Source organism: Barbus barbus (genome assembly GCF_936440315.1).
Source record: "Barbus barbus genome assembly, chromosome: 29".
Lineage (NCBI taxonomy): Eukaryota > Metazoa > Chordata > Actinopteri > Cypriniformes > Cyprinidae > Barbus > Barbus barbus.
Window position 1 is genome coordinate 20,937,100 of NC_136757.1, and position 27,413 is coordinate 20,964,512.

Genomic DNA, 27,413 nt, shown 5'->3' on the forward strand with positions numbered 1-27,413 from the left:
TTTGTTTTGGATTAAATATTATCATCAATATTATTTATTACCAAATGAGCCTGCAACATATTTAACCGAAACCACTCTTTTATCTGAAAAGCAAAAACAGACGCTATTTTACAAAAATGAGCAAACTGCAACAAAAGAACAAAACTCATCTCTAATCACCTGTGAGCAGAATAGGATTGGAGAGAAAAGCACAAGAGCTTCAAAGGGGAGCTGTAACATAGCCACATATTTATAGCCTAAAACATAAAGGGGGTCATTCTTGGGACATCAATTTAAGAAATTGATGTCCCAAGAATGACCATCAGAATTATACTATATAGAACTATATATATATACATTTAAGAAATCAAATACTTATCTGTGAAAAACAAAGTCTGATAGATTATATTAAACAGAGATTGATTGTTTTTTATTTGCATTTGCCTCCTAAGCTGTTTTCTCTGCAAACTCTCCGAGGGTAATACGAATTCAATTTAGTCTAGAGTGATTAGTAAAACTTCCTGGATGCAAAACTGTCTGTTCTGTCAGACATTTCCTGTTGTTTTATGTCTGATCAAAACTTTATCACACCTTTTGTACGGGGTTATGAAGAACTAAAAGTAATGTGTACTTCTGCTTAGCTGGGTCTTCCTCCTCCAGAAGGTCGACCTTCTTGCAAGAATAAAATATCTAAGACATATATCATTGTTAATTTAATCTCAGCCTCATCCGAAATATGTTTGAACACCGTTTTTCCACGACAGAAAGAACACATTTTGTTTATCATTTTAAATGTATTAGAAAATGTATTTAATTAACATTATATTAAACTAACAAAGTTAACATTGTCTTGCGTTATTCATGCGTGGCCACCGTATACAAGGGTCAATTTACTCCGCCATTAAGGTGGAGGACAACGAAGAGATGATAGAAAATGACAAAGCAGGTGAAGAGAACAGTTAGGACCAGGCCACACATGACTAAAACATATAAAATGCATTGCAGATCTAGATAAAATATATATTTGGTGAAATATCTGGTCTCATTGCTGTATTAGATGAAGAGCAAAGTGACAAGAAAGCAAGTGAGTCCAGAGCAGATGAAGAGAAAGTTTAGGACTAGCTACACAACATATTATGACACATTTGTCATATAATTTCATCTGATCTTCATAAAAGTGACTACCTTGTTGGAAAGTGACTATACCTTGTTGTTAGCTAAGATTTTTTATGTTTTGTGATAGTTGTTTAGAGTCTCTTGTTTGATCTGAGAATTTAACACGGTTGGAATCAATTCCATTAAAGGGAATCTAGTCTTTAACAGCTAATTTAAAGAAATAGTTCACCCCAAAATGAACATTTTGTCATCATTTGCTCACCCTCCAGTTGATACAAGCCTGTGTAAATTTCTTTGTTGTGCTGAACACAAATGAAAATATTTTAATGAAAGTTTGTATCCAAGTCATTTTGATTCACCACTGACTCCCACAGTAGGACAAAAAACTACTATGGAAGTCAATAGTGACTAAAACCGGCTTGGTTGCAAACTTTCATTAAAATATCTTCATTTATGTTTTGCACAACAAAGAAATTTACACAGGCTTGTATCAACTGGAGGATGAGCATATGATGACAACATTTTCATTTTGGGGTGAACTATTCCTTTAAGTACAAACTCCACCTCATAACTGATTTCAAAACAACTGCAGGTGACATAACTTTGATGTTTAGATAGTAAGAAGGCTGTTTACTACAAAAAACACTATGAAATGGCATTGTAAAACATCTCACAAATGTTGTGGCATTGTTTTAGTTGTGAAAACACACAAACTTTGTTATATTTTGTTATTTATTTGCAAAGTTTATGTATGTGTCTGTGTGAATGAATTAAACACTGGGCTCTTAGAACTGAACAGAAATTTGTTCATTCATTTTAGCATTTTTAAGATACAGTAGAATCGAAAAACTTTTATCCCATATTTCATAGTGGCAAAGTTGGCAACCCTAATAACAGGTACGTTTAAGGGAATCGAAGCAACATCACATATGAGTCTGGATAAATCATAAGTCCAGGATACAGTGGTTCAGTGAATGTTGTGTTGAATGTGTGTAAGTGTGTGAGTGCGTGTGTGTCAGAGACGCTGTAGAAGGACAGAATGCCAGCCTGACAGTCCACATACACTCCTACTCTATTAGAGCGAGGTGATGGAGCAGGAATGTCTGTTTTATTACTATTGTGACAGGCAGTGAATCTTTTAGGAGTGCAGGTCAGACTCCAGGAATTTTCACTGTAGTCAAACCAGCAGTCCTTGCTCATGCCTTTCCTGCTGATTGCTTTATAAACCACTGAAGTACGAGCTCCTTGTCCGTTCCATTCAACCTCCCAGTAACAGCGTCCAGTCAGATTCTCTCTACACAAAACATTACAATAGTAATCAAATCGGTCTGGATGATCAGGATACGGCTGAGACTCCTTCACACGTATGACCTTTCTGTTCCCCTCAGATAGAACAAGTTGAGGGTATGCTGTGTCTGGATCCAGTGTGAAATCACAGGCGTCTAACAAAAAAAGATAATAAAAAGATATGTATATATCTCTTCTAGTAACAAGAAACAAAACTAAAATTATGAATTTTTATATTTTTTGACCATGACCCAGTTGACAACAATTGGTATGCGAGGATATGTCTATGTACAGTATGTCTATGTGATTAAAAACTTACATTTTCGTAGTCCTGGTGTAATCCTGCTCTCTCCTCCATGGCCCAAACTACAGTGACACACAAAGTAATTTTTTAACTCTCTTGCCCATTAGTACGGAGCCCTTTAAGGGACAAGGTGGTGGGAAAAAAATCTGGGTCAGTGAAAAAATATTCCCTCGCAAAACTTTTGCATTCTCTCACAAAGTTTTTGCGTTCTCACGCAAAACTAGTTGAGTTTGGACTGTTTACTTTACAGCTTGCAGTGGTTCATACAGCTCCGTATGTTCACAATGGAGCAGTTCATAGAGTTTTATTTTGAACTTGGACTCAAATATAAAGAAAAGACTAAGTACAGTCAGTACTTAGTTCAAGACATGGTTTTGGGACATTCTAAAACGCTTAATGTGGCTTAATGTTTTAAAACAGTGACATAGGAGGACCAAATTCGATAATAAATACTAATAAAATTATTAGGCTAATATTAATAACCTTATTAATTCTATTAATATTAATAAAGCAGAATAACCCAGAATATGAATGCAACGCCCTGCAAGTTAAGCTTTTTCTCCCCCATAGAAAACGCTTAAAGGCTATATGAACAAATACAGTGATTTTTATAAAATACCAAATCTGTTTACAATTTATATTACACACAGAAAAGCAGATGAGCCCAGAACGGAACAGCTATCAGTGGTTCATAAAACGCTTAACGCGGCCTAATGAAGATGATAAAAAAGACCAAATATGCTATAGCTTATTATATATATATGTATTAAAAATATGTACTGTGTACATGCAAGACCAAAATATGAGCTGAATTGCACGATAAGCGTTTTCTCCCCCATAGAAAAGCGCGCTTAACGTGGCTTAATATAAAATAAAAATTAAAAAACAGTGATAAAAAGGCCCAAGTTTTATATTTTATTAAAAATATACACTATATGCACAGAAAAGCAACGTGCTAAGAGTTTTTTTATAATGTTTTTTCTGCGGGGAGAAAACACTGTGTTCCGTTCTGGACTGTGCATATAAACTGTAAACAGATTTGGTATTTTTAAATCATTTCCATTCATTAAGCGTTTTATGGGGGAGAAAAGGCTTACGTGCAGGGCGTTGCATTCATATTCTGGGCTATTCTGCTTTATTAATAGTAATATTATTAATAAGGTTATTAAAATTAGCCTAATAATTTAATCAGCATTTATTATTATCGAATTTGGTCCTCCTCCAATGTCACTGTTTTAAAACATTAAGCCACATTAAGTGTTTTAGTTCTTTATAGAGTGGGGGAACTATGATGTCACTTTGTGTGAGGGTCGGCTGTTAGCATCGCACTGGTTCCCTCAACAAAAAGCCAATGGAATTTTTCCATGGGCTTTTGGATTATCGCAAAAAAATAAGCTCTGTGTTCAATCATAGTTCAAGAAATTTACACGTTTTGTCCATCAAGATAATATTCACAAAAATATATAAGTTTTATGAATTTTTAAGCCGAAATAAAAGCGCCAGAACTTAAAAGCTAAATTTAGGCTTTAAACGAACTACAGCACCACGGTCGCTCGTCACGACCATCGCGCTCCCGACAACTTTTTCAAACTTACTTTTAACATGTTCAGTGAAAAGGATTTACTCTGTATATGAATTTTAATCCACGCTACATGAACCTTTCCATATAAACTGGAATAAATACAAAACTAGAGCCAAACTAAAACTGAAATGCATTTGTGGAGCATTTGTGCATGCATTTGTGGAAAAATGGAGATATTAGTAATAAATAGTATAGTGAATAAATGAAATAATCATATCTAAAGGACATATGAAAGCATGCATTTCTGTACATTTTGAAATAAGGTGCATTAAAAGTCCACAAATCCACAAATATTTTAAATTACTATTGTACTAATCAATAAAATTCTAGTGCATTTAATCTATTAAATAACAGCAGAGTGAGTGAGTTTTTGTATATGTTAAGATTAAATTTATTTTAGTGAATAAAGCACCACATTTCAGCTATCGTTTTGTTAGGATTGGTACACAAAATGTTATTTTATCCTTGCTTCTAGAAAATCCTCAATCTATATGCCTTCTAACAGCTTCTTGTGGCCGTAAATTTTGAATTTTAACGTGGCTTTAAGCACTGTGCATCGTTAAAATTTCACTTTCACCGTGACTAAGCCAGTAAATGTAGTGTTTACATGGAATAATCATATGAGTTTACCTTATGGTACGAGAGTCTCCGTATCAGTAAGCGATCAAATTTTTTGTTGCATTTCGGGGCAAAGCAAAAAAACATTGTCGAACAACAATATAAAATGCGGTAAACTATTAATTGGTTATTCTACAATTAATTGTACTATAAATTATACTACAATTGGAAAATACTGTAAATTGATAAAACTCTTCGGCGTGATGACGTTGAATGTCTCCGACAGCACCTGTAGTCCCATTTAGCAACAGTTAAAAAAAAAAAAATCACGAGTGGGTTGTAACTGGTGTGTTTTATGTTGTATAATAAAACGTGAAAGTATCTTGAGCCTGTGCGAACCATGGACCTTATTTAAGGGGATTTAACCAAACTCCCATTCAAAAAACCCATTGACTCTGGGACGATGGAACCAGAAGTGCTAAAATACTTGTTTCCGGGTTTTTGCCTACAAAGTGACAACATAATTCCACCACTCTATTTGAGTCCAAGTTCAAAATAAAACTCTTATGAAGCGCTCCATTGTGAACATACGGAGCTGTATGAACCACTGCAAGCTGTAAAGTAAACAGTCCGAACTCAACTGGTTTTGCGAGAGAATGCAAAAGTTTTGCGAGGGAATGCAAATATCTTTGCAAAAGAACGCAAAAGTTTTGCGAGGGAACAAAAAACATTTGAAAATTATCCCCCCCCCCCATTTTTCCCTTAAAGGGCTCCGTACATTAGTGATTCACTTGCAGTCATATTAATGCAGTACAAAATAGGAAAAAATATCTTATACAGGAATGTAAAAATTTTTTAGTTGACACAAAACATAGTTAATTGCCTCCAAAATTTCCTAAAAATAAAGAAGATTTGTTGACAGTTTTAATGCACGCCTACTGAATTTGATTAGGGACCCTAATGTTAGAAATCAGATAAAACCCTAAATTAAGTTGTACATACTTGAGTGTCTCCAGTGTGTAGTTTGGATCATTTAGATGAGAGAGAAGCTGAACGCTTGAGTGTTGTGGGTGATTGTAGCTCAGATCCAGCTCTCTCAGGTGTGACGGGTTTGAACTCAGAGCTGAAGCCAAATAACAGCATCCTTCATCACTCACCATACAGCCTGACAACCTACAGGAAATAAACAACATGTTTATATACAGTTCATTGAGTACTTTGATAAGTCAGTGTATAGAGATAAATACCTCAGTATGTGTAGTTGACAGCTGTGACTCTTGAGAGCATCAGAGATTAGCTTCACTCCTGAATCCTGCAGGTCATTATTACTCAAATCCAGTTCTCTCAGAGGAGAGTTTGATGATTGGAGAGCTGAAGCGATGATTTCACAACACTGATGAGTAAGCTTACTGTCAGCAAGACTATAACAAATAATAAAATGCAACAGTTAATTTGATTAGCAGAACTTTCATTTCTCAACAGATCTCAACTAATTTCCAAACATATACATGCATACATATATATATATATATAGTGGCGGGAGGAGCAAACGACAGACACAGTGGGTGTGGCGTCAGGCCTCGGAGAGGCTTTTATTAAACAAAATAATAAAATAACGTGTCCAAAGGGGGTAAAAGTGTCCAAAAATATACAGGGGGGTCTGGTGTCCTCGTCGTGCTGCGGGGTTTGTGAAGGAAGGCAGTGTTCTGAAAGGAAGGGTCCAGGTAAGGGTCGGAGTCCGGCGGTCGCACGCGCTCCCCTCTCGGGACCGGGAAGAGAACGGTCTCCCGAGGAGAGGCGCGCTCTGCATTTAAACAGCGGCGGTGATGAGGCTCTATTCAGATCAGGTGCGCCTCATCACACGCTGCCAGCCCTGGCTGTTTCAGCACCCCTCCTCTCTCACACACCCACTCCCGTCGGGAGCCTGGTGAAGGGCGGCGAATACGGGACGGGTGGTGATGATAATAAGGGGGGAGGCAGCCGACTCGTCACAATATATATATAAATTAATAATTAATTAATTGAACTAATTAATAAACTGAATTAATTAAATGTTAATATATATATACATAAATACATGCACTCACTGGCCACTTTATTAGGTACACCTGTTCAATTGCTTGGTAACACAAATTGCTAATCAGCCAATCACATGGCAGCAACTCAATGCATTTAGGCATCTAGATGTGGTGAAGATGACATGCTGAAGTTCAAACCGAGCATCAGAATGGGGGAAGAAAGGGGATTTAAGTGACTTTGAACATGGAATGGTTGTTGGTGCCAGACGGGCTGGTCTGAATATTTAAAAAATGTGGGGTACCTAGCACAGCAAAGGGTACCAAAAGGGTGGAGCTAAACTCACTGCAGAAGCTGATTTGTTTACTAGAATCATCACTTGTGCGTGATACAAGGGGATAAAGCTTCTTCTTCAGTCGTTCGGCTCTGCTGTGTTCTGCTTATTAGTTCAGAGTGTGCAAACACGCACAAAAAAATATAACAGTGTATTTTATACTTTTATATTTTCACACAGACAATAACCGTTTCTCAATGTGTTCTTGTCTGTTCTTGTGGACTTGTGAAACGTCATTGCCCAAAAACCCACATAATTTTGAAAATATTACTGTTATTCTGTCATGAAATGTAGTTTTAAGAGTTTTTCAGGCGAGAATGTAGTTGTTTGAAACTCAAATCTGCGGTTTATTTATAAAGATATAGCGCCTATTTGAAAATTTGCTATGCCGATTTTGGAGCTCCAGGCGATCACTGGGTGCTCCGTGCTCATGTATCCGCCTCGAGCAGCTTTATGCCCAGCTAGTCCTTCTGGCATTTGCCGCTGGCTCTGATGTCTCTGTGGTGATTAAACGAGAATCAATTCGTGTTGGGTATATTTAACAGGCATTCGTGGTCTCATGAATCTATTATTTGTTCCTGGTCATATCGTTTTGACTGAGCACAAAGTTTAAATTTATATTTATTTTGAACTTTACCATAGTAACTTACAGCGCTGACTTTGTAGCAAACGTTTGACTGTGAATTGTTTGCTTTTGTCTTTATTTCCTCTTATATAAGCCTCTTATACTTTGTACTTATACTTTTATAATGGATATTGTTCATTAAAACTGACATAAAAGAGGCAGAGTTGTGCTTATTGTCGCGCTTTATTGTCGATCGCTACTTTCCGGCATACACCACGCCTATCAAGTAAAGGGTACTGTTGGCTGTGGAAACGCAAGCCTGATCAGGGTTACCCGTACCGAATCGTACTGTTCCGTACCGCTCAGTGGAAACGAGGCATAAATATCTACTGTATAGATGTGAAAACTGTCCACTTGGCAAAGTTGTCAGGTATTACACATTTCCCTTTCTGTCACTCCTCTCACTCTACACCAAACTCTTAATCTCTGTATTTCTTGGTGATACAGCCACATTAGTCTAACTCTTGATATTGCTTAAATCTGAACTTTAATAAGCTCTACTCACAGAGCTCTTGTGCAGTTGTGGACGGCTGGTATGAGTCTTCTTCTGCCCTCCTCTGTTGTGTTGTATTTCTTCAGATCAAACTCCTCTATGACCTCCTCTGACATCTGAAGCATGTAGGCTATTGCTGAACAGTGAGCAACAGAGAGTTTCTTCTCTGAGTCTTTGTCTGATCTCACAAACTCCTCAATCTCTCTGTACAGAGTCTGATCATTCACTTCAAGCAGACACAGGAACAGATTGATGGATCGTTCAGTGGAGAAATCCCGACCATCTTTGATCTTGTCTTTGATATATGTAATAGTTTCTCTGATGCTCTCTGAGGTGTTCACCGTGTGTGTCAGTAGATCCTGTAAGAGTCTCTGATTGGACTCCAGTGAGATGCCCAGCAGAAATCGCAGGAAAAGATCCAAATGACCAGTTTTACTCTGAAGGGATTTATCCACTGCACCTTTCAGAACAGTATAAATTACATCAAAAAACTGTGAAGTGCCTAGGCTGTTGTAATAGTAAAACACATAGAATGCAGCGAGGAACTCCTGAAAGCTGAGATGTATGAAGCAATAGATTTTCCTCTGATGAATGACAGATTCCTCCTTAAAGATCTGAGTGCAGATGCCAGAATACAGCGAGGCAATGTCAGTGACGCCTATCCCACACTCTCTCAGATCCTCCTCATAGAACATAACATTGCCCTTCATCAGCTGTTTGAAAGCCACTTCAGCCAGTTTCACAATCATTTCTCTGTTGAACTGCAGGAGTTTCTCTGGATCTCTCTCTGGATCATACTTCTGATTCTTCATCTTCATCTGAATCAGCAGGAAGTGGATGTACATTTCACTCAGAGTTTGAGGGATTTCTGCCCTATCGTTGTCTTGTTTCAGGATGTTTTCAAGTACAGTGGATGAGATCCAACAGAAGACTGGTATGTGACACATGATGTGGAGGCTTCTCGCTCTTCTAATGTGTGAGATGATTCTGCTAGCTTGATGCTCATCGCTGATTCTCTTCCTGAAATATTCCTCCTTCTGAGCGTCATTGAATCCCTGGATTTCTGTCACACGCTGGATGTATTTGGAGGGGATCTGAGTGGCTGCTGCTGGTCTGGAGGTGATCCAGATGAGAGCAGAGGGAAGCAGATCTCCTTTCATGAGGTTTGACATCAACACAGACACTGATGAAGTCTCAGTCACATCACAAACTTTCTCACTGTCATCTGAAAACATCAGCATCATTCTGCTCTCATCCAGACCATCAAAGATGAACACAACATTACACGCATCATAAATCTTTGAGTCCAGATCATGAAGTTCAGGATGAAAATTCAGCAGAAGTTTGTGAAGACTGTAGCGATCATGTCGGATCAAGTTAAGCTCTCGAAACGGAAGCACAAAGATGAAATCTATGTCCTGATTGGTCGTTCCCTCGGCCCAATCCAGAATGAACTTCTGCACAGAGACTGTTTTTCCAATTCCAGCAATGCCTCTAGTAAGAACAATCTTGATTTTCTCTCTTTGATATTGTGCTTCAGGTAAGGCTTTAAAGATGTCGTTGCAGTATATTGGTGTGTCTTGTAAGTGTTGTGTTGGGGGCTTTTTCTCCATGTGTAAAACCTCATGTTCTTCATTCACTCCTTCACTCTCCCCCTCTATGATGTACAGCTGTGTGTAAATTCTCTTCAGGAGGGTTTGATTCTCTTGTTCTTTGATTCCCTCAAATAAACTCTCATACTTGTTCTTCATGCTGGTTTTGTGTTTGTCTTTCACTCTCTGCAGAACATCATCCACTGGTTGATGTGAATCATGCTGATGGTCTTCAGTCTGCTCCAGCAGGTCTGACTCTATGCAGCGGTGAGCTGAACCAGCAGAACCAGATTCCTCCATATGTTTGTGTGATTGTAGAACAGGACGTGTTCTTGATCTCTTTCTACATTGAGGACAGTCAAAGTCTTCTGATGTTCTGGCCTGGTCCCAGTAATGGTTGATACAGTGTCTGCAGAAACTGTGTCCACAGGTGATAGAGACTGCATCTGTCAGAACCTGCTCACAAACTCCACATCTGGACTGAATCTGGATCGGAACATCCCTCTGAATACTGAACAAACACACCGTTTTGAATCACACTGATCAATGAGCATAGAAAAAATATTTGCTAATGATGACTACAGATACAATGTCATGAGTATTATTATATTCTAACTTGATTTTGTATTTTTAAATCAAAGGCTGATACATTTTAACCAGTTGCATTATTCTGGTGTAAATCATAGTCCTGAAGGTCTTTGCACAAGTGGTAAGCTAATAGACTGATTTCATATTTACAGACAATCTGTAGGTTCTGAATATACTGCTTTCTGTATTTGTAGTCTTAGAGCATGAAAATGAATATTTAGAAAATTGTTCATGTATGCTTCAATGAGATTTAGTATGAGTTTTGTCTTACCCAGTGTCAGATGTCAGTGTTTCATCACTGTGATTAGGCAGAATATCTATTGACTCATTACTCTTCATAGACACACAGCTGGATACTGTGTCCTCCTCCATCTCCTTGACACTCATTACAAAAGCACTGCTGATCTTCTTCACCTCGTTCAAAAGAAACAGCTGTCAGTCCTAAAAAAAGTAAGTCACCTCATTTGTAAGTTGCTTTGGAGAAAAGTGTCTGCTGAATGTAAATGTAAAATAAAACAAAGAAATCATAGAAGTATCAGGCAGGTCTCTTCTATATTTTGGTGAAATGTCACACTTACCCTCTTTTGTGGATAATTCAATTCAAATGTATTTCTTTGGCACTTTTTTTTTTGCAGTGTTGCAAAGCAGCTTTACAGTAAACACAGGCTACACACGTTATCGTCTATACACCATACACTGTTCTAAATAAATATTTATTAGAAATATCTGTCCTCCCCCATTCAAGTAGATAGGACTGCTGTCTAGTCATGACTGAAATAGCTGCCCGTGCCCCGACTTCGCTAAACGGCCTTTGCACCCATCGGCATGGATTTTAACTGTCAACCATTTCAAGCAGTGTATATTTACCCTCTTAATCTGACACATTAGATTCAGTTTATGGATCTATGCAATCGACCGCAGTATCGAAACAGACGTGTCAAATATGGGAGAAATGTGCTGTGTAGCTATTATTATTATTGAATACTATCCGTGTTACCGTTTTACTATAAATGTTATTGTCAAACTATGGTTGCTTTAGTGAGATAACTGTAAAATTTGTGGTTATTATGGTTTCAAAGTCATAGTTAAACTATGGTTACTGTAGTAAAACCATAACTGTTAGTTAATTTCCGTAAGAGTAGATGATTTAAAATGATGAAAAGTAAAGATGCAGTAGGCTATTAGGTATTTTAAGTATGTCTCGACTTACTGTGAAAGCCTCAAAAAGATGTTTCCGCAAGTCTTTACTTTCGGTGTTACAGTGCTTGGCGGAGTTTTTATTCATTCATTTTTATTTGTTTCCTTCCCCATTGTTTAATAATGTTAGACGTGATATCATTCCTGTTAGAAATGCGCGAAAATGAAACCAACTCAAGATATATGCAGATGGTGCCGCTAGAAGGGATACAGCTCCGACCGGAAATGGACAATGAAATTAATTTTCTACCTATTAGATTGTGTTTTATTAACGTCTACACCTACCCCAACCCTAAACCTACCCCATACAATAATGCATTTTTTTTATTATTATTGTTGTACAGTGTGAGAAAAATTACGCTGTATTGATATGCGCATGCCCCGTAGCGTCATACTTATCCCTTCCAGACTTTACACGGAACTGCGCATGCTCCTTGACCTTGCCAACAAACCACGCCCACGTGATGACGTCTGACCCGTATGGCGAAGGGGCGGGAGCGCTACTGCTGCATGATGTGAAACACGTTTGTTCCTGAATCCTGACCTGTATTACTAACACAGTAGTACTTTGTACATGTCGTTTTTAATGTTCTGATGTTTAATGCGTTGTAATTGTTTTCTATAATAGTGACCATGTGCAGATAAAGTTTTAAGGGACTTTTAAGTGTCCCACAGGTTGTTTAATAATTAGTGAAAGATTGGTTTAGCGCTATGAGCAGGTTAAGATCTGCAGTGCAGAAGGGGAAGAGAGGTTTAGTTTTGATGACAGCAGAGATGCAGTCTACATATTCCAAGTGGTCTAATGCAATATGCTGTTAAATGCATAAAACAACATAAAGAATACATAAAAAGTATAATATAATGTACATCGCCTGGGGCTCTGAGTGTGAGTGCACATCGCTGCTCATAATAACGCCTTTCTTTCTTTCTTTCTTTCTTTCTTTCTTTCTTTCTTTCTTTCTTTCTTTCTTTCTTTCTTTTCTCAATTCCAAGCGCAGCACAGTGATTGTAGATTCCGACGGGCAGTTTTGACCGGGTTTTAGAGTTTAGATGATGCAAGTCCAGGGACGAATAAAATGCCATATTATAATTCTACAAGCCGGAAGGCAGTATAGAATCCTGGAACAGAGCGCAAAAATCTGTAAAAGCAGATAAAAAGCCCACGACAAACATCAGAAGGAGAAACAGCCCGTTGCGTGGTGGCGAAAGCTCGCGTTTGGCAGGTAATACAGCTTGACTGAAGGGATTGACTGTCGCGTTGGAAGTGAACAAAAATAAAACCAAAACCAAATGAGACTAAATAAAACTCGAAAAAACAAACAAACTCCAGAGATCAAGAGAACTCAAAGCATGTACCGGTGAACAGCGGCAGTCAAACACGCCAGCGTTCGCTCAACCAGAAACCAAGCAGGAGTGCACTAACACTCCAGCAGGACATTAACGGTGGAATCCTCAACGAGAGGGAGCAGGAAACAATGGAACAAGATAAGGAGCTCCAAGCAGCCCTGACAGCAGCTCAGCTCGACCAACAACATGCAAAGGCTGCCCAGAAAGAACTGGTAAACAAACTCCAGTATGCCGTACAGCTACTAGAGAAAGCCAAGAATGACATCAGCGACAAGAAGGCTGAAATCTGTGTCTTGGAAGACCACCTTGAAAGGTACAGAACAGAAATAGACAATCTGACCCAACAACTAGACGACACCAACAATGAGCTCTACATAGTCAGAAAAGAACTTAAACATGCTTATGAGCAGAAACAAGGGCCAAGGCGAGAGAAACATCACTCAGCCTCACCTCTGCTGAGCAGAGCAGAGTCCCACATCCAAGAACTGGTATACAGCGAAAGAAGTGAAGGGCCACAACCCAAAACCTCACCTGCCTTCGCCACAGAGCTCTTTCCTGTCAACGAAAGAAAACCTCCCATCCAAACAGACCTTGGAGCTGAACATGGGATGACCATCAAAGACCTTGACAAGCTGTCTAAAAACATCAGCAAGTTCAACCTGAACTCCACAGAGGGCCACGACATCCAGGCCCACCTTCAAGATATCGACTTCTATCTAGAAATGAGACCTCATGTGACTGACTGAGACAGGTTACCTCCTTAGAGCCACGTCCAATTCCAAGGTACGAAACTTCCTAGATCGACAGCCCTGTCGAACAAAGTCAGACAACCAGCTACTTTGTGAGGTCCCGATTATAGAGTTTACAGACTCTGAATCTGAACATGGACTGTTAACTGCCTTAGAAACAAAACAGACTCCGACAAGCCTACTTTGGTGCACACAACGAACCTGACCTTGAAGAGGATGTGAACTTCAAGTCTCTTCCTAAGAAATCTGCACCCTGGAGTCAGCCACCATCTAGGCGTCATGGCCTATCCACGCTCCATGACCATCCAATAGTGACCTAACACAGAAGGCCTACAACAAGCAGAATATGGCCTCAAAGAAAGGTAACAAGACCTCCACACTCTTGAACTCTGTCAAAAAAGACTCAAGCCGGATGACACCCAGTTGCATCACAACACAGAGTCCTCCATCAAGAGCACAGAGAACGTGACCCCCATGTCCACGACAGCTATCAGCCCAACCGCTGGAAAAACCCATGGGACCAGCCACGCTTCTCAAGAAACCCAAAAGATAAGAACAACTGGAAACCTAACCAGACATCCAAAGGTAATCGCCTGACTCATCCAAGAGCAACTCGTGTGGGTAAGCGCCAACGAAACCCACCTCACCACCCCTCAGACATGCACTGTGCTGAGAATGCACAAGAACAAGACAGCTTACCATCAGAAGACATGGAACAAGTCTTGAGACAACTAAAAGAGTTCCTTCAAGATAAGCTGAACACGGATGACTACAAAATTGAGCCGTGCTCGCTGTGACCAGCGACAGAACGGAAGGCCTGTGATACTAAAGGTGAACATTCTTAAGTTAAGACAACTTAGAAGAAACAAACAAATCTAATTACAAAATTTGATCTAAGAATCAACATACTAAACCCAATTAGAACAACAATTTCCAAAATTGAACTAAAAACTAATCAGTTTACTAAACTATATTGATTAATTGAATATAACCGCCTGTACCCAAATAACCTGACTTTCAGTACAGTAACTGTCATAGAAGTGTTGTCTTGTTTTTTGCTGTGCTGTGACAGCTGCAGTGTGAAAACCTTGTCCCACGATGTTTTTGCACAATTATGGACACAGAAGGCCACCAAATGGGAATTAAATATTCCATGGAGGGATTTATAAAATATTTAAATATAAATACGGTGGGATGTGTTTTTAGCCGATTCTTTAAGATAACTAAGGACTCAGTGAAAGTGATTTGGTGCCTCTTTGGGATGGCACAATAAAGCAACATTCACTTGCAGAACGCAAGCTTCTAGAGCAGTGCTTCTCAAAGTCCGGACTCCAATCCTAACCCGTGTCCATTTCGTATTTCAAGAGCAGCGCTAATTATATTTCCTTTGATAAAGGCATATTAAACTTGTAAATCATTTGTTTAGTTTTTAAATGTCTTTTTGGAGATGGTCCGAAATGAAAGCGAAGGCGAGATATTGAAACTTTTCCTTCATGACAGTTGTCATTACATCCAGTGAGTGTATGACGTTTGATAATCGGGCGACATTTCACTGCTGAAATGCATGAGTATTGTTTTAAAATGATTATTAGGGGTTCAAGCACATAGTGCATTGAAACCCTATTGTAATTGTTAGGATTTTTATTTTTATTATTATTCCGTGCTAAAACTGATCGTGCAGAACAAACCGTAAGGCCTAGAGAGCTGAAACTTGGTCAGAGGTAGTAGTCTGGCTCGCTACTCAGGTGCAAGGACCCAGCCCAATCGGCCTGTAGGTGGCGCTACAGCAATCAAAAATGTGAAACTGCTTATAACTCCTAGACCGTTTGTCATAGACTCAAGTGTCTTGTATCATTGGAATATTTGGTTCAATCAAAACAATATGGTTATCTCCGATTTCATTTCTGGTATGCAAATATTTTCGCCATTTTGAAATTTGTCCAAAACCTACTTTTGGGCAAAAGTAAGTTTTTCACCCGATCGGAACCAAACCAGTACAGAAATGTTCTCTGGACAGTGAATATCAATAATTATCGAAAAAAGTTGAAATTTCAACTCATAGAGACTTCGCATAGAGACGCCAAAACGTCCATCTGGGGCGGGGCCACTTTTACTAAAATGGCTATAACTCCTGAACGGAATGAGATATCTTCACCAAACTCGGAAAACTTGTGTACAAGCTTAAAAATGCGCAGCTCTGCCACTTGGTGGCGCTATAAGAGGGAATAAACCTAAAAACAGCTATAACTAACTACGTGACCGTTGGTCCGATCGACTTGAAAATTTGTATGCAGTGTCTTTGTCCAAATGGGCACAAGTCTATGAGGATGTTGGCGTATCTCGAAAAACATGGCCGCCATTTCCAAAAGAAATTTAAGCACCTATTAAACAAGGTTAATGGAGGTCAATCGGAACGAAACTCGGTGGGCATGTTCAACTCATGGCCCTAAAGGTCTGTAGGAATTTTGAAAGAAATCGGCCACTAGTTGGTGCTGTCGAGCTTTTTGGCTCTGTAATCATGTGGTGTTTTTCATATCCACACAATATTCTTATCATTTGATAGATCTCCTCATAATGAGCAACTTTGCCTCAAGAACCATTGCTGTCAATCAAATCGTTCATTAATTATGCAGAAATATGTTAAAAACCTACTTTTGCAAACTAATCTCTGAAACTTTTGCTCAATCTCGATCAAATCACTGCAGTAATAATCTCTGGACTCTCTAGCTCAATAATTATCGAAAACATGTTAAATTTTGTCCTTTAGTTAGCTATAATTGGCTCATTTAAAAAAGGGGGTGTGGCCACACATGCCCAAAAGCCTATAAAACCTAAACAAAAACTTGAGACTTTACGAAAGTTGGTGAAATCATGTGTCAGATGACTGTTAACAAGCATGAAAAGTTTTATGGAGATCGGACCATAGGTGGCGCTATAACAGTAAAAAAAAGCCTTCAAAAACACAATATTTCAATTGTACATGAACGTAAACTGTTCATATATTCCCACATACACTAGTTATTCATATCTCATGATAGATCTCCTAATTCTGAACAACTTTGTCTCTAGGATCAATGCCATAAATCAAAGTGTTATTGAAATATTCTCAATTATGTTCAAAACCTACTTTTGCGAACTAGTCCTAGGTTTTTCACCCAATCGGAACCAAACCACTGCAGAAATGTTCTCTGGACAGTGAACATCAATAATTATCAAAAAATGTTGAAATTTCAACTTACTTTCGCAATGTGGCCCCAAAACGTTTAAAAGTCGCGGGCCAATTTTACGAAAAAGACTATAACTCGTGAATGAAATGAGATATCTTCACCAAACTCGGTACACATATGTATGAGCTCAATCTTTGGTCAAATAAAAAAAAAACGGAGCTCTGCCACTTGGTGTCGCTATATGAATGAAAAAACTATAAGAGGGTAACCATTGGTCCGATCAACTTGAAATTTGGTATGCAGTGTCTTATTTTGATGTAGCACAAGTGACTATGAGGACATTTGCGTATCTCAAAAAACATGGCCGCCATCGGCCAATGAAGTTTATGCACCTATTTGACAAGGTTAACGGTGGTCGATCGGAACAAAACTCGATGGGCATGTTCGACTCATGGCCCTAAAGGTCTGTAAGAATTTTGAAAGAAATCGGCCACTAGTTGGCGCTAACAAGATTTTTTTGGCTCTGTAATCACGTGGTGTTTCACAAATCCACACAATATACATATCATTCGATAGATCTCCTCATAACGAGCAACTTTACCCCGGGAATTTTTGCTGTCAATCCAATCGTTCATTAAATACTCTCTATTATGTTAAAAATCTACTTTTGCGAACTAGTTCTAGGTTTTTCGCTCAATCTCGATCAAACCACTGCAGCGCAATTCTCTGGACTCAGATTAATAATTATCAAAAAAAAAAAAAAGAATTTTGTCCTTTCGTTAGCTATAACGAGATCATTTTGCAAAGAGGCGTGGCTCCCCAAAAGCCTATAAAACCTAAACGAAAAGTCAAAAGTTTGCAAAACTTGGTGAAAACGTGTCAGATACTCTTAACAAGTATGAAAAGTTTCATGGAGATTGGACCATAGGTGGTGCTATAACAGTGAAAAAGGCCTCAAAAACACAGTATTGCTGTAGTAAACGACCTCAAATTGCAATAAAATCTTTATAATATTCACTTATACACTATATCTTCATATCATATGATAGATCTCCTCATTCTGAAAACTTTGCCTCTAGGATCACTGCTGTCAATCAAATTTGAGATTATAAAAAAAAAAAATCTGGCAATGTATCTCTTCAAATGTGTAACAGTCTTCAACCCCATCACACCTTGTCACATTAATATTTTTAGAAAAATATAGGGAAGATGGTTAAGAACAAAAGTATTTCTTGCTGATTACTATCTCACATGATAAGGGCAAAAATAATAAAATTGTGGTTTTAGTTAATTTTTAATTAAAAATATGTTTTACAAAAATAAAGAGACTGTAGATACACAATTTGTGTATTTTTAGCTTCAGTCCTATAAAAATGTGAAAATTATAAATTTTACATTTTTATCATTAAATTGTTATCAGGGACACATGAGCAGTATATGTACATGTTTATTTTATAACAATTTCTGAGTAAAATCCTTTTTAAACCAACCCCATTTTGTCTGTTACGGGGGTTGAGAAAAAAAGGTGTCTAAAGCTGAAAAAAAACTAAATATAATAAAAAGTCTTTAATGCCTGAGGTGGGAAAATATGATTTTTTTGGAGGTTTGATATGTGCCTAATGATGTGAGGTATTTAGAATTTGAATCACAGAAATAGAATAGAATATCTTCATCGGCCAGAGAAAAACCCTTCTCGGTCGAACTCTATTGCAGACACTTAAATTAATTGTTTTGCCACTTTTGCACTTGTTATTCATGTATTTTGAATGCAAAGGGCACTTATTTATTTATTTTTTAATTAATGTTTATTTGTTATGCATGTTATGTAGGTTACTGTGTGTTTATTAAAAACAAGTTTTGTAATAACCAATTGTTCCAGTCCGGACCTTTGACACTGATGAAAATTCAGATTTGGACCTTTGAATGTAGACTTTGAGAACCCCTGTTCTAGAGGGCACATAAGTCTGAAGTAATGAATTTAGGTAAAGGAGTGCAGAGCCAGTGGTGTTTTTTTAGGTAAACATTAATGCATTGAATTTTATGCGAGCAGCTATCTGCAGCCAGTGCAAATTGATAAAGAGGTGTGACATGCATTATCTTTGGCTCATTAAAAATTTATCTTGCTGCCATGTTCTGGATTACTATTTACTATTACTACTACTAAACAGGAATCATTCAGATTCCATGTAAAAAAAAAATTGAAATGTGAAATTATGAATAATTATTCTCATGCCTGATTGTATAAAACTAAAACCTATATAATTATGAAACATAAAACTTAAAAAAAGCTTCTGACTGTAGAGCTCATATTACATGAAACAATAAAATCAACTTATTTCAGTTTTTGGAGTGCTGTTTTCTATGGACTCATTTGTGATATTTAGTAATTATTTGAAACCTGAAAGGATAGTTCACCCCCCAAAAAAGTGAATTTTGATGAATGGGTTTGGAATGACACGAGAGGGAGTAAATGAAAACTGTTCCTTTAAGTATATGTTATGACAGATTTTCTGAGACGAATGATCCTCATCCTCTCCAAAAGGGGGCAGACTCCACCTAAGAATAGTCTACAATAGTTTATGAAACTAAATGAAAGTTTTTTTCCTGCTCAGTTCATTTATTTGGCTGCGACTAGTTCCAATAAACTTTTAAAAGTAAAGGGAACATATGCAAATCATTTGAAATATATCTTGCAATTTGATTCTCCAGTATATTTCATAGTGTTTACACCGAATTTAATGATATTTGAGTCGGAGTAACACCAGATTTATTTAGTTAAACAGTCAACATAATTACCACAGCTAAAACATACAATGATGAGCATTAGACCGCAATATTCAAGAGTCATTTATTTTCAGAGATTCAGACATTGACATAATTATTAATATTAAACAAACTGTACATTTTATACATACGTTGAAAGTGTGGTAGATATTAAAGCCATCAACCATTACAAAATAAAGAACTCTGTTTATCTGGGATGATGACAACCAAATGACAAAGCAATACAAACATTTGCAAACATTCACTGACAAAACACAGCAACACTAAATAATTGTTTCCAACACAACAGCCAACAAATCAGAAAAAGAGCTCTGAGAGGCAAATGTGGAACTCATCACTGATGAGCTGTGGTGGTTCTGAAGTCAAACCGTTCCAAAGTCACAAAAGGATCTGAGCTGACCAGCTGGATTTATTAAGACTAGTGATGCCTTGATGACAACAAGGGAGTATCTCATGAGACTTTGAACATATCTTTCAAAACACTGTGAAAAAAGCACAATTTCATAACATCCACAACACAACCCCTTCATCATTTAACCTTCGTTGCTGTGGAATAGCAGCTTTTCACGTAGTCAAGAAAGCAGATATTTCAGTCCAATTGAGGTGATCCAACTATGCTTTTCATGGGAAAAAAAGATGAATTCTGAGGGGAAAAAATCTAAACTCTTGATAGGTTGAAACTGCATAGATAAAAGAAAATAGAGTTTTGGTCTGAAAGAAGACAATTGTGTTGATGACCGACAAGGTATCCTGGTCCTATGTCTCTGTGTACACTGATGACATTTGGCTCAAGCCCCGATCGAAGCCGCCCACCTGAAAGAAAACACTCTCCTCTGTGCCCGGTGAGAACTGGCAACCCGATCCTATGATGTCCGGCACCAAGCTGAAACCTTTGCATTATTAAAAAAAGGAAAATATGGAAAAATACGTTAAACTTGTTAAAATGTGCAAAAAAAAAAGTCCTTAATTAATACCATAATTAATGCTACTAATGTGCACCCTTGAAGGGAGGTAAGGTAGTTGTCTTTTTGAGGGTACTGCCCAATTTTTTTTTGCAGATTTGAAATACACTTGTTTAATAACAAGAATAATTTGTAGGGCAGTGAAACTGGAGACAGATTGATGGGTAATATGGGAAAGAAAAACGACAAGATGACTACAAAGCCAGATCAGTTGAGCTCTTACTAACCATGTTGTCTATTACTGTTGATGTGCTGAAATGAAGCTACGGTGTCCTAATGTATAATGGCAACTGACAATATCAGGTATACTTAATTTTATTGTGATATTACTTAAAAGTATTTGTGGAGGTAAAAGTGTAGATACATTTACTGCTGTTTTGCAAATTTTCACAGCCAAAATGCAGTCATTTCAATCTGCTCAATTTCGTGTCAGGGCAAAAGTAGTAAAGGCTAAACAAAGCATTTAATTAATTTTTTTTAATAATAGACATTGTAGACATTATTTTAGTGATCATTTTAATGCTAGCACACAAATTAAATTGCTTTTGGAAAAAACGAATCATGCTCCGATACATTACTTTTAATGTTAAAAGCAGAGATTTGAACCATCAGTAGGTGAAAGATTTGGCCATGCAGATTTCGCAAAGGGTTCGCACACAAATTCGCAGTGTTGACCAATAGAAAGTGACTTCTTTGCGAGCTGTGCTTTATACAATGCTATTCTACTGACAATAGACAGATTTTTACGCCTTAATAATTTCACTAATGAGACTGCACTTTAAGGGGGTATTTGTGTACCTGTGGAAGAGGTGCTGGTGGAACAGCTCATGTGGAAGGCGTTGTGTTGGTTTGTGTTGAAGCTGTGGGACTCTGCAGGTTGATGGCCGCCGCTGATGGACTGGTCTATTCTGTAGCCGTCGCCAAATTGGAAACAGCTCTGGAAATTGCCACGGTAATCTGTGTACACATACCCAAACACAAAGTAAAACATCAGAGTGAAATGTCATTCAAATGTGGCTTTTTTTCTATATGATCAAAACCTAAAATAGCGATGGCAAAAACCACAGAAAGCCTGCATTCCTGTTTGTATTTCTATTTTTGGACTATTCCCCTGTTTCTCCGGGGTTGCTTCCAGAAGTGTTAAACAAGAAGTCTCTCTCAGATGGGGGTCTTGGATTTGAGGTGGAACACACATGTACATCTGTGTCCTGACAAGGAAGTCGAGCAGTTCCTTTGACAGACAGCTGAGCTGTTTTGGACTGGGAGGTTTTAGAGCAAAAAGCTTCCTCTTGTGGCTCCAGGCGTCTCTTTCAGCCCACATGTTCTCGCTGATGCACACAGCACTGCAAAGACTACGCCAGCTCTCACACTGATGGAACTCTCTCTGACATCAAACACTCATGTGCTGAGATTTTTCAACAGGTATATTCCAATAGATCACAAGTAAAGGCAAGCAACTGGAACTGTGAGAGTTTTGACTTATTTGTGGTACTTGCTCAGGGAATCATGATTACCAGTGTTGCTTTACCATGAAATCAAAACGGACAGTTCTTTATTTTTATGGGATACTGCAGTGTTCATTATAAATTACTGTCTCTGTGCACATAATTTTAACACCATAAAGCCTACGGTGTCATATGTCATATGTGATATGTGAACACTTACTGGACTCAAGCAACTTCTTAAGTTTTTAGAAAAAAACACGTTAAAATGCAAGTATCAAATGTGATACAGCAGACTTTTGAAGACTGTTCATTGGTTCATCTCTTAATCGCTGTATTGCACTGCATCAGATGTTTGCCCTACAATAAAAACTACAAAGCTTTGATCATAAAACTCAGCATTTTAACATCATCATGCTAAGACATATTATGACAACTGATCTTTATACATATATATTGTATGTAAACAGTCTGCTATACTGTTAAATATCTAATAGATTTACAAGCAATCAGAATTTCATCTTACCTTTTTTACCATATAATATCCGCAACTTCAACAAATTGCATATTTTTGCTCAGTTTGGGCCTCTGAATAAAACAGGTGTTTTTCCCTCCTTGAGTATGAGCTCCATATATCCTATATATCATACAATATCAACTATAAAACCTTATGTATCAAATATGATACTTTTGATTTTGTATAAAAGTTCAATAAAATGTTAAATTAAAAAATAATAATAATAAAAAATAATTGTCTGGCTATTGCATATATCAGGCTTAACAGGGTAAAATAGTTAAGAAAAGACAAATCGCAATTTCCTTTTAATGCAGACTTCACCTTTTATAACCTCATCTAATTGGTTATACTATTATTTTACTATTATTACTGTACTATCATTTTTCTAAGCAATCATACTGGACAATAAAGTAGACAAACAAAAATCCCATAGATTACTAAAGGAGGGATCTGAGGGACTAAAATGATCTTAGTGACTTTGCAGTGGGCTCTTTTAATTATGGGATTAATTATGGATTATGGGAGAAACGCAATACGAGCTGTGTGTTCCTCCCTGCAGATGTTTTTTGTGTATGCAGGGGATACACCCAGCTTGTGTGTGTTTGGCGTTCCCCGCGGCGCTGCCCGCTTCCGCTGAGGCGGCGCTTGTGGGGTTCGCGGCGGGATCTGATGGAGGGATTGGAGACGAGCGAGTCTCTATCGCCATCCTCACCTGTCAGATCCCATGACTGCCTCGCGGTTACTTCCCCTCGGGCAGCGGTGTCGGCGTTTCTCGTATCTTCCTCCAAGGAGGTTGACATGGGAAGCGTCGAGCATGTGCACCCACTCTGTCACCCCAATATGAGGAGCTTGTGGAGTGGCTTGTCGAACCACAGAGAAGGTTTTCTGCATTTCTGCGGTTTCAGACTCACCTCCACATCCGAGCCTGCCTTGTTTTTCCCCGACCTCCACACTGAGGTGTCGAGGTCGTGGGGAAAACATTCGGCCCGCCTCTTTGTCCCCTCTTTGATTACTACGGTAATGTGATGGGGACGAGTGAGCACGGTCACAGAGCGATGCCGCGTGTGAAACAGACGCTTGTGAGCTATCTGTCCCTTGACGCTTCGTCGTCTCTGAAGGCAAGGGATACGCGGCAGCAGGTCAGGCTGGCTTATGTCTGCACGCCATGGTGGTGTTGCGGGCATGCCAGGCTGACCTGCTCAAGGAGTTGGATGAGGGCGGGGTTTTCTCCCTCGCCGCTCTCTAGCTCACGGGGCTGCTGGGCGAGAGCAGCCCCTGCCGCGTGCTGGCTCCTCGTATAGGCAAGCTCGCCCGCTGGAGCGGGTCGGGGCGGTAAGAAGGGTGCGCGGTCAAGGACCTCCCAGCCAAGCAGGCGAAGAGGTCTTCGGCCAAGGAGCCCTGATGTGAATGGGATCAGGGCTTATGAGGGTAGCCCCGCTGGGGTAGAGCACGATTCACCGCAGCGTATGGTGCTCGTCTTCCCCCAGTGCCCTCAGGAGATCGTTCTGCCAACCCTGCCACCTATGGTGCTTCAGGGCGCAGACGTCTCCAGCGAGCGTACATCTCAGTCTCTTCTGCCCGGTACCGTAGCGGAGCTGGAATGCTCGCCACTCCTTCAGTGGTCTCTAGAGCAGTTAGTTTGGTCGTTCCCTGCCAGTGCGCCGCTTCAGGGCACCGAACTAGCCGCTCCGGTTACACCAGAGGCCAGTCTCGAGAGACTGGTTCCCTTAGTAGACTATTTTGCAGCGTGGAAACTACTGCCAAATGTGTCTCGATGGGTCCTGCGCACTGTAGAGAGAGGCTACAGAATCCAGTTTGATTCTCATCCGCCTCAATTCAACGGGGTGAATTCCACGTTCGTGGGCCCCGAGCAGGCTCTGGTAATGGAACAAGAGGTAGATACTCTCTTAAGTAAGGAAGCCATCAAGGATGGGTCCTTCTTACGAAGAGAGTCCGGGTTCTACAGCCGGTACTTCATAGTTCCAAGAAGGATGGAGGATTGCGTCCCATTTTAGATCTGCATCATTTGAACCGCTCGGTCTGCAGACTGAAGTTCAAGATGCTCAGGTAAGTATCTCAGATCAAGTCCGAGGACTGGTTTGACACGTAGATCTAAAGGACGCATACTTCCATGTCTCCATCCTTCCCACTCACAGGAAGATCCTGAGGTTTGCTTTCAGGGGCATAGCTTACCAATATCGGGCACTTCCCTTCAGCCTAGCACTCTCACCCCGCACTTTTACGAGTGTCTCGCTCGCTAAAAGTGTTGGGGTTAAGACTGAACCCCAAGGAAAGTGTGCTTTCTCCATTACAGAGAACCACTTATCTGGGGGTGGTGGGGATTCGACCACGGTGCAGGCACGTATGTCTCCTGCCCGGATCGAGTCAATCCTCACGACAGTCAGGAGAGTGAAAGAAGGCCAATCACTCACTGTCAAGCAGTTTCAGATACTGCTGGGTCTGGTGGCAGCTGCGTCCAACGTGATACCTATTGGCCTGCTGTACATGAGACCCCTACAGTGGTGGCTCAAGACCAAGGGGTTCTCCCCGAGGGGAAACCCGCTTCGCATGATCAAGGTCACGCGGCGGTGCCTACGTGCCTTGGACATGTGGAGACAACCTTGGTTCTTGTCCCAGGGCCTGGTGTTGGGAGCTCCTTGTCGCCGCGTAACGCTAGCGACGGACGCATCCCACACCGGTTGGGGAGCGGTCATGATTGGCCGCCCTGCCCACGGTCGGTGGAGAGGTCATCATCTCGCCTGGCACATCAACAGGCTCGATATGCTGGCCGTGTTTCAGGCTCTGAAATACTTTCTCCCAGACCTGAGAGGTCACCATGTGTTATTTCGCACCGACAACACATCGGTGGTCTCTTACATCAACCACCAAGGACTGCGGGTGCCCCCTGTACAGGTTGGCACACCAAATCCTTGCGTGGGCCCAGGGCAAACTCCTCTCACTGAGAGCTGTTTACATCCCTGGGCATCTCAATATGGGAGCAGACACCCTGTCGAGGCAGGGGCTGTTATCCGGGGAATGGATGCTTCACACCGAGGTGTGAAGCAGATCTGGAGAGTGTTTGGCCAGGCTCAGGTGGACCTCTTCGCCACTCAAGAGTCAGCGCAATGTCCCCTCTGGTACTCTCTACGTCATCCAGCTCCGCTGGGGCTAGATGCCATGGTACAGACGTGGCCGAGGCTTCGTCTGTACGCTTTTCCCCCGATCGCTCTGCTCCCCGGAGTTCTGGAGAGAGTGCGCCGGCCGGCTGCTATTAGTAGCCCCGTTCTGGCTGGGCCGAGTATGGTTCTCGGACATGATTTCCCTCCTCGACGTCTCTCCATGCGAGATTCCAGTCAGGAGGGATCTCCTCTCACAGGCAGGAGGCACCCTTGTGCACCCCCGCCCGGAGTTGTGGAAGCTGTGGGCTCATAGCTTCCGGTCTCTCAACCGAGGTTGTTGAGACCATTCTCCAATCCACAGCTCCCTCTATGAGGAGACTGTACGCCCTGAAGTGGGGACTCTTCACTTCATGGTGCGGAGATCGCCAGCTCGACCCAGTTAACTGCCCGGTTGGTACAGTGCTGGAGTTCCTGCAGGCTCGACTCTCCGCAGGGTTAGCCCACTCCACCTTGAAGGTCTATGTGGCGGCAATCTCGGCTTACCACACCCCTCTTGGTGGACTGACAGTGGGCAGACAACCCCGAGTTACACGTTTCCTCCGTGGTGCACTGAGGCAGTCGGTTCGTGGATGCCACTCAGCTATGAGTCTTCTGACCTCCCCTCACCTTGGGAGTCAGAGCTCATTCCATGAGGAGTGTGGCGGCCTCCAAGGCCTTTCTCGCAGGTGTCCCTGTCCAGGACATCTGCAACGCTGCGGGATGGTCTACGCCCCTGACCTTGTCAGGTTTTATGGCCTAGACATACGAGCCACTCCAGGTTTTTCCGTTCTCTTGCCCTAGCTGTGCTCCATATGGAAACACACAGGGCAGGGATTTGGAAGTCTGGTGCCGTGGGTATCTCGCTCCCCAAAGCGTCTCCTGACGCAGCTCGAGTTCCTGAAGAGGACCGTCTTGGGTTACGTATGTAACCCCAGTTCCTTGAAGGAACGAGATGCTGCGTTACGAGCCCACACTTCCGGCATCCCTGGCAGCGCTTGCTTCATTCTAGAAGCTGACGCCGGTTTCACCGCACGTGCTTTTATACCAGCTGGTCATTACGTCACCTCGTCCGTGACGTCCCTCCCATCCTTTGGACAGATTTCATTGGTATTCAGAGCCGGTTACGCTGGAAATTATGTAAGGCTGCTATTCATTGACTATAGCTCAGCTTTCAACACTATAGTCCCCATCAAGCTGGCATCTAAACTCACAGACCTCGGCCTAAACTCCTCACTCTGTGACTGGATTCAAGACTTCCTCACCGGCAGACCTCAAGTGGTGAAAGTTGGCCAGTTCACCTCAAACTCCATCACTCTGAACATAGGAGCCCCACAGGGCTGTGTCCTGAGTCCCCTGCTCTACTCTCTCTACACGCATGACTGCGTGTCCTCTCACAGCTCCACATCTATTGTCAAATTCGCTGATGATACTGTGGTTCTGGGCCTCATCTCCAACAACGATGAGACCGCATACTTGGATGAGGTAGAGAGACTCACATCATGGTGCCAGGACAACTGTCTCTCTCTGAATGTGAGCAAAACTAAAGAGCTGATCATGGACTTTAGGAAGAGACAGCAGCAGCCCTACATTCCTTATGATCAGTGGGACCCCTGTGG

At 40.6% G+C, this 27,413-nt stretch overlaps 2 protein-coding genes across 2 annotated transcripts in view; both read right to left on the reverse strand.

The window, feature by feature from the left end:
• Positions 1–1,998: 1,998 nt before the first annotated feature.
• LOC306849112 (protein NLRC3-like) lies at positions 1,999–10,846 on the reverse strand (the record flags this gene model as incomplete). The annotated part of the gene is made up of 6 exons (XM_079383961.1): positions 1,999–2,537; positions 2,702–2,748; positions 5,829–5,999; positions 6,074–6,247; positions 8,307–10,397; positions 10,746–10,846. The coding sequence occupies 6 exons, from the start codon at positions 10,844–10,846 to the stop codon at positions 1,999–2,001; spliced, it is 3,123 nt and encodes a 1,040-aa protein (XP_079240087.1).
• Positions 10,847–19,763: 8,917 nt separating this feature from the next.
• LOC306849769 (zinc finger protein GLIS1-like) overlaps positions 19,764–27,413 on the reverse strand; it is an 83,441-nt gene continuing 75,791 nt past the window's right edge. The window contains exons 10-11 of the mRNA XM_079385067.1: positions 21,479–21,637; positions 19,764–20,608 (exon numbers count right to left, since the gene is read on the reverse strand). Of these exons, the coding sequence (XP_079241193.1) occupies positions 20,475–20,608; positions 21,479–21,637 (293 nt within the window). The 3' untranslated portion in view covers positions 19,764–20,474. The remainder of the gene's footprint in view (positions 20,609–21,478; positions 21,638–27,413) is intronic.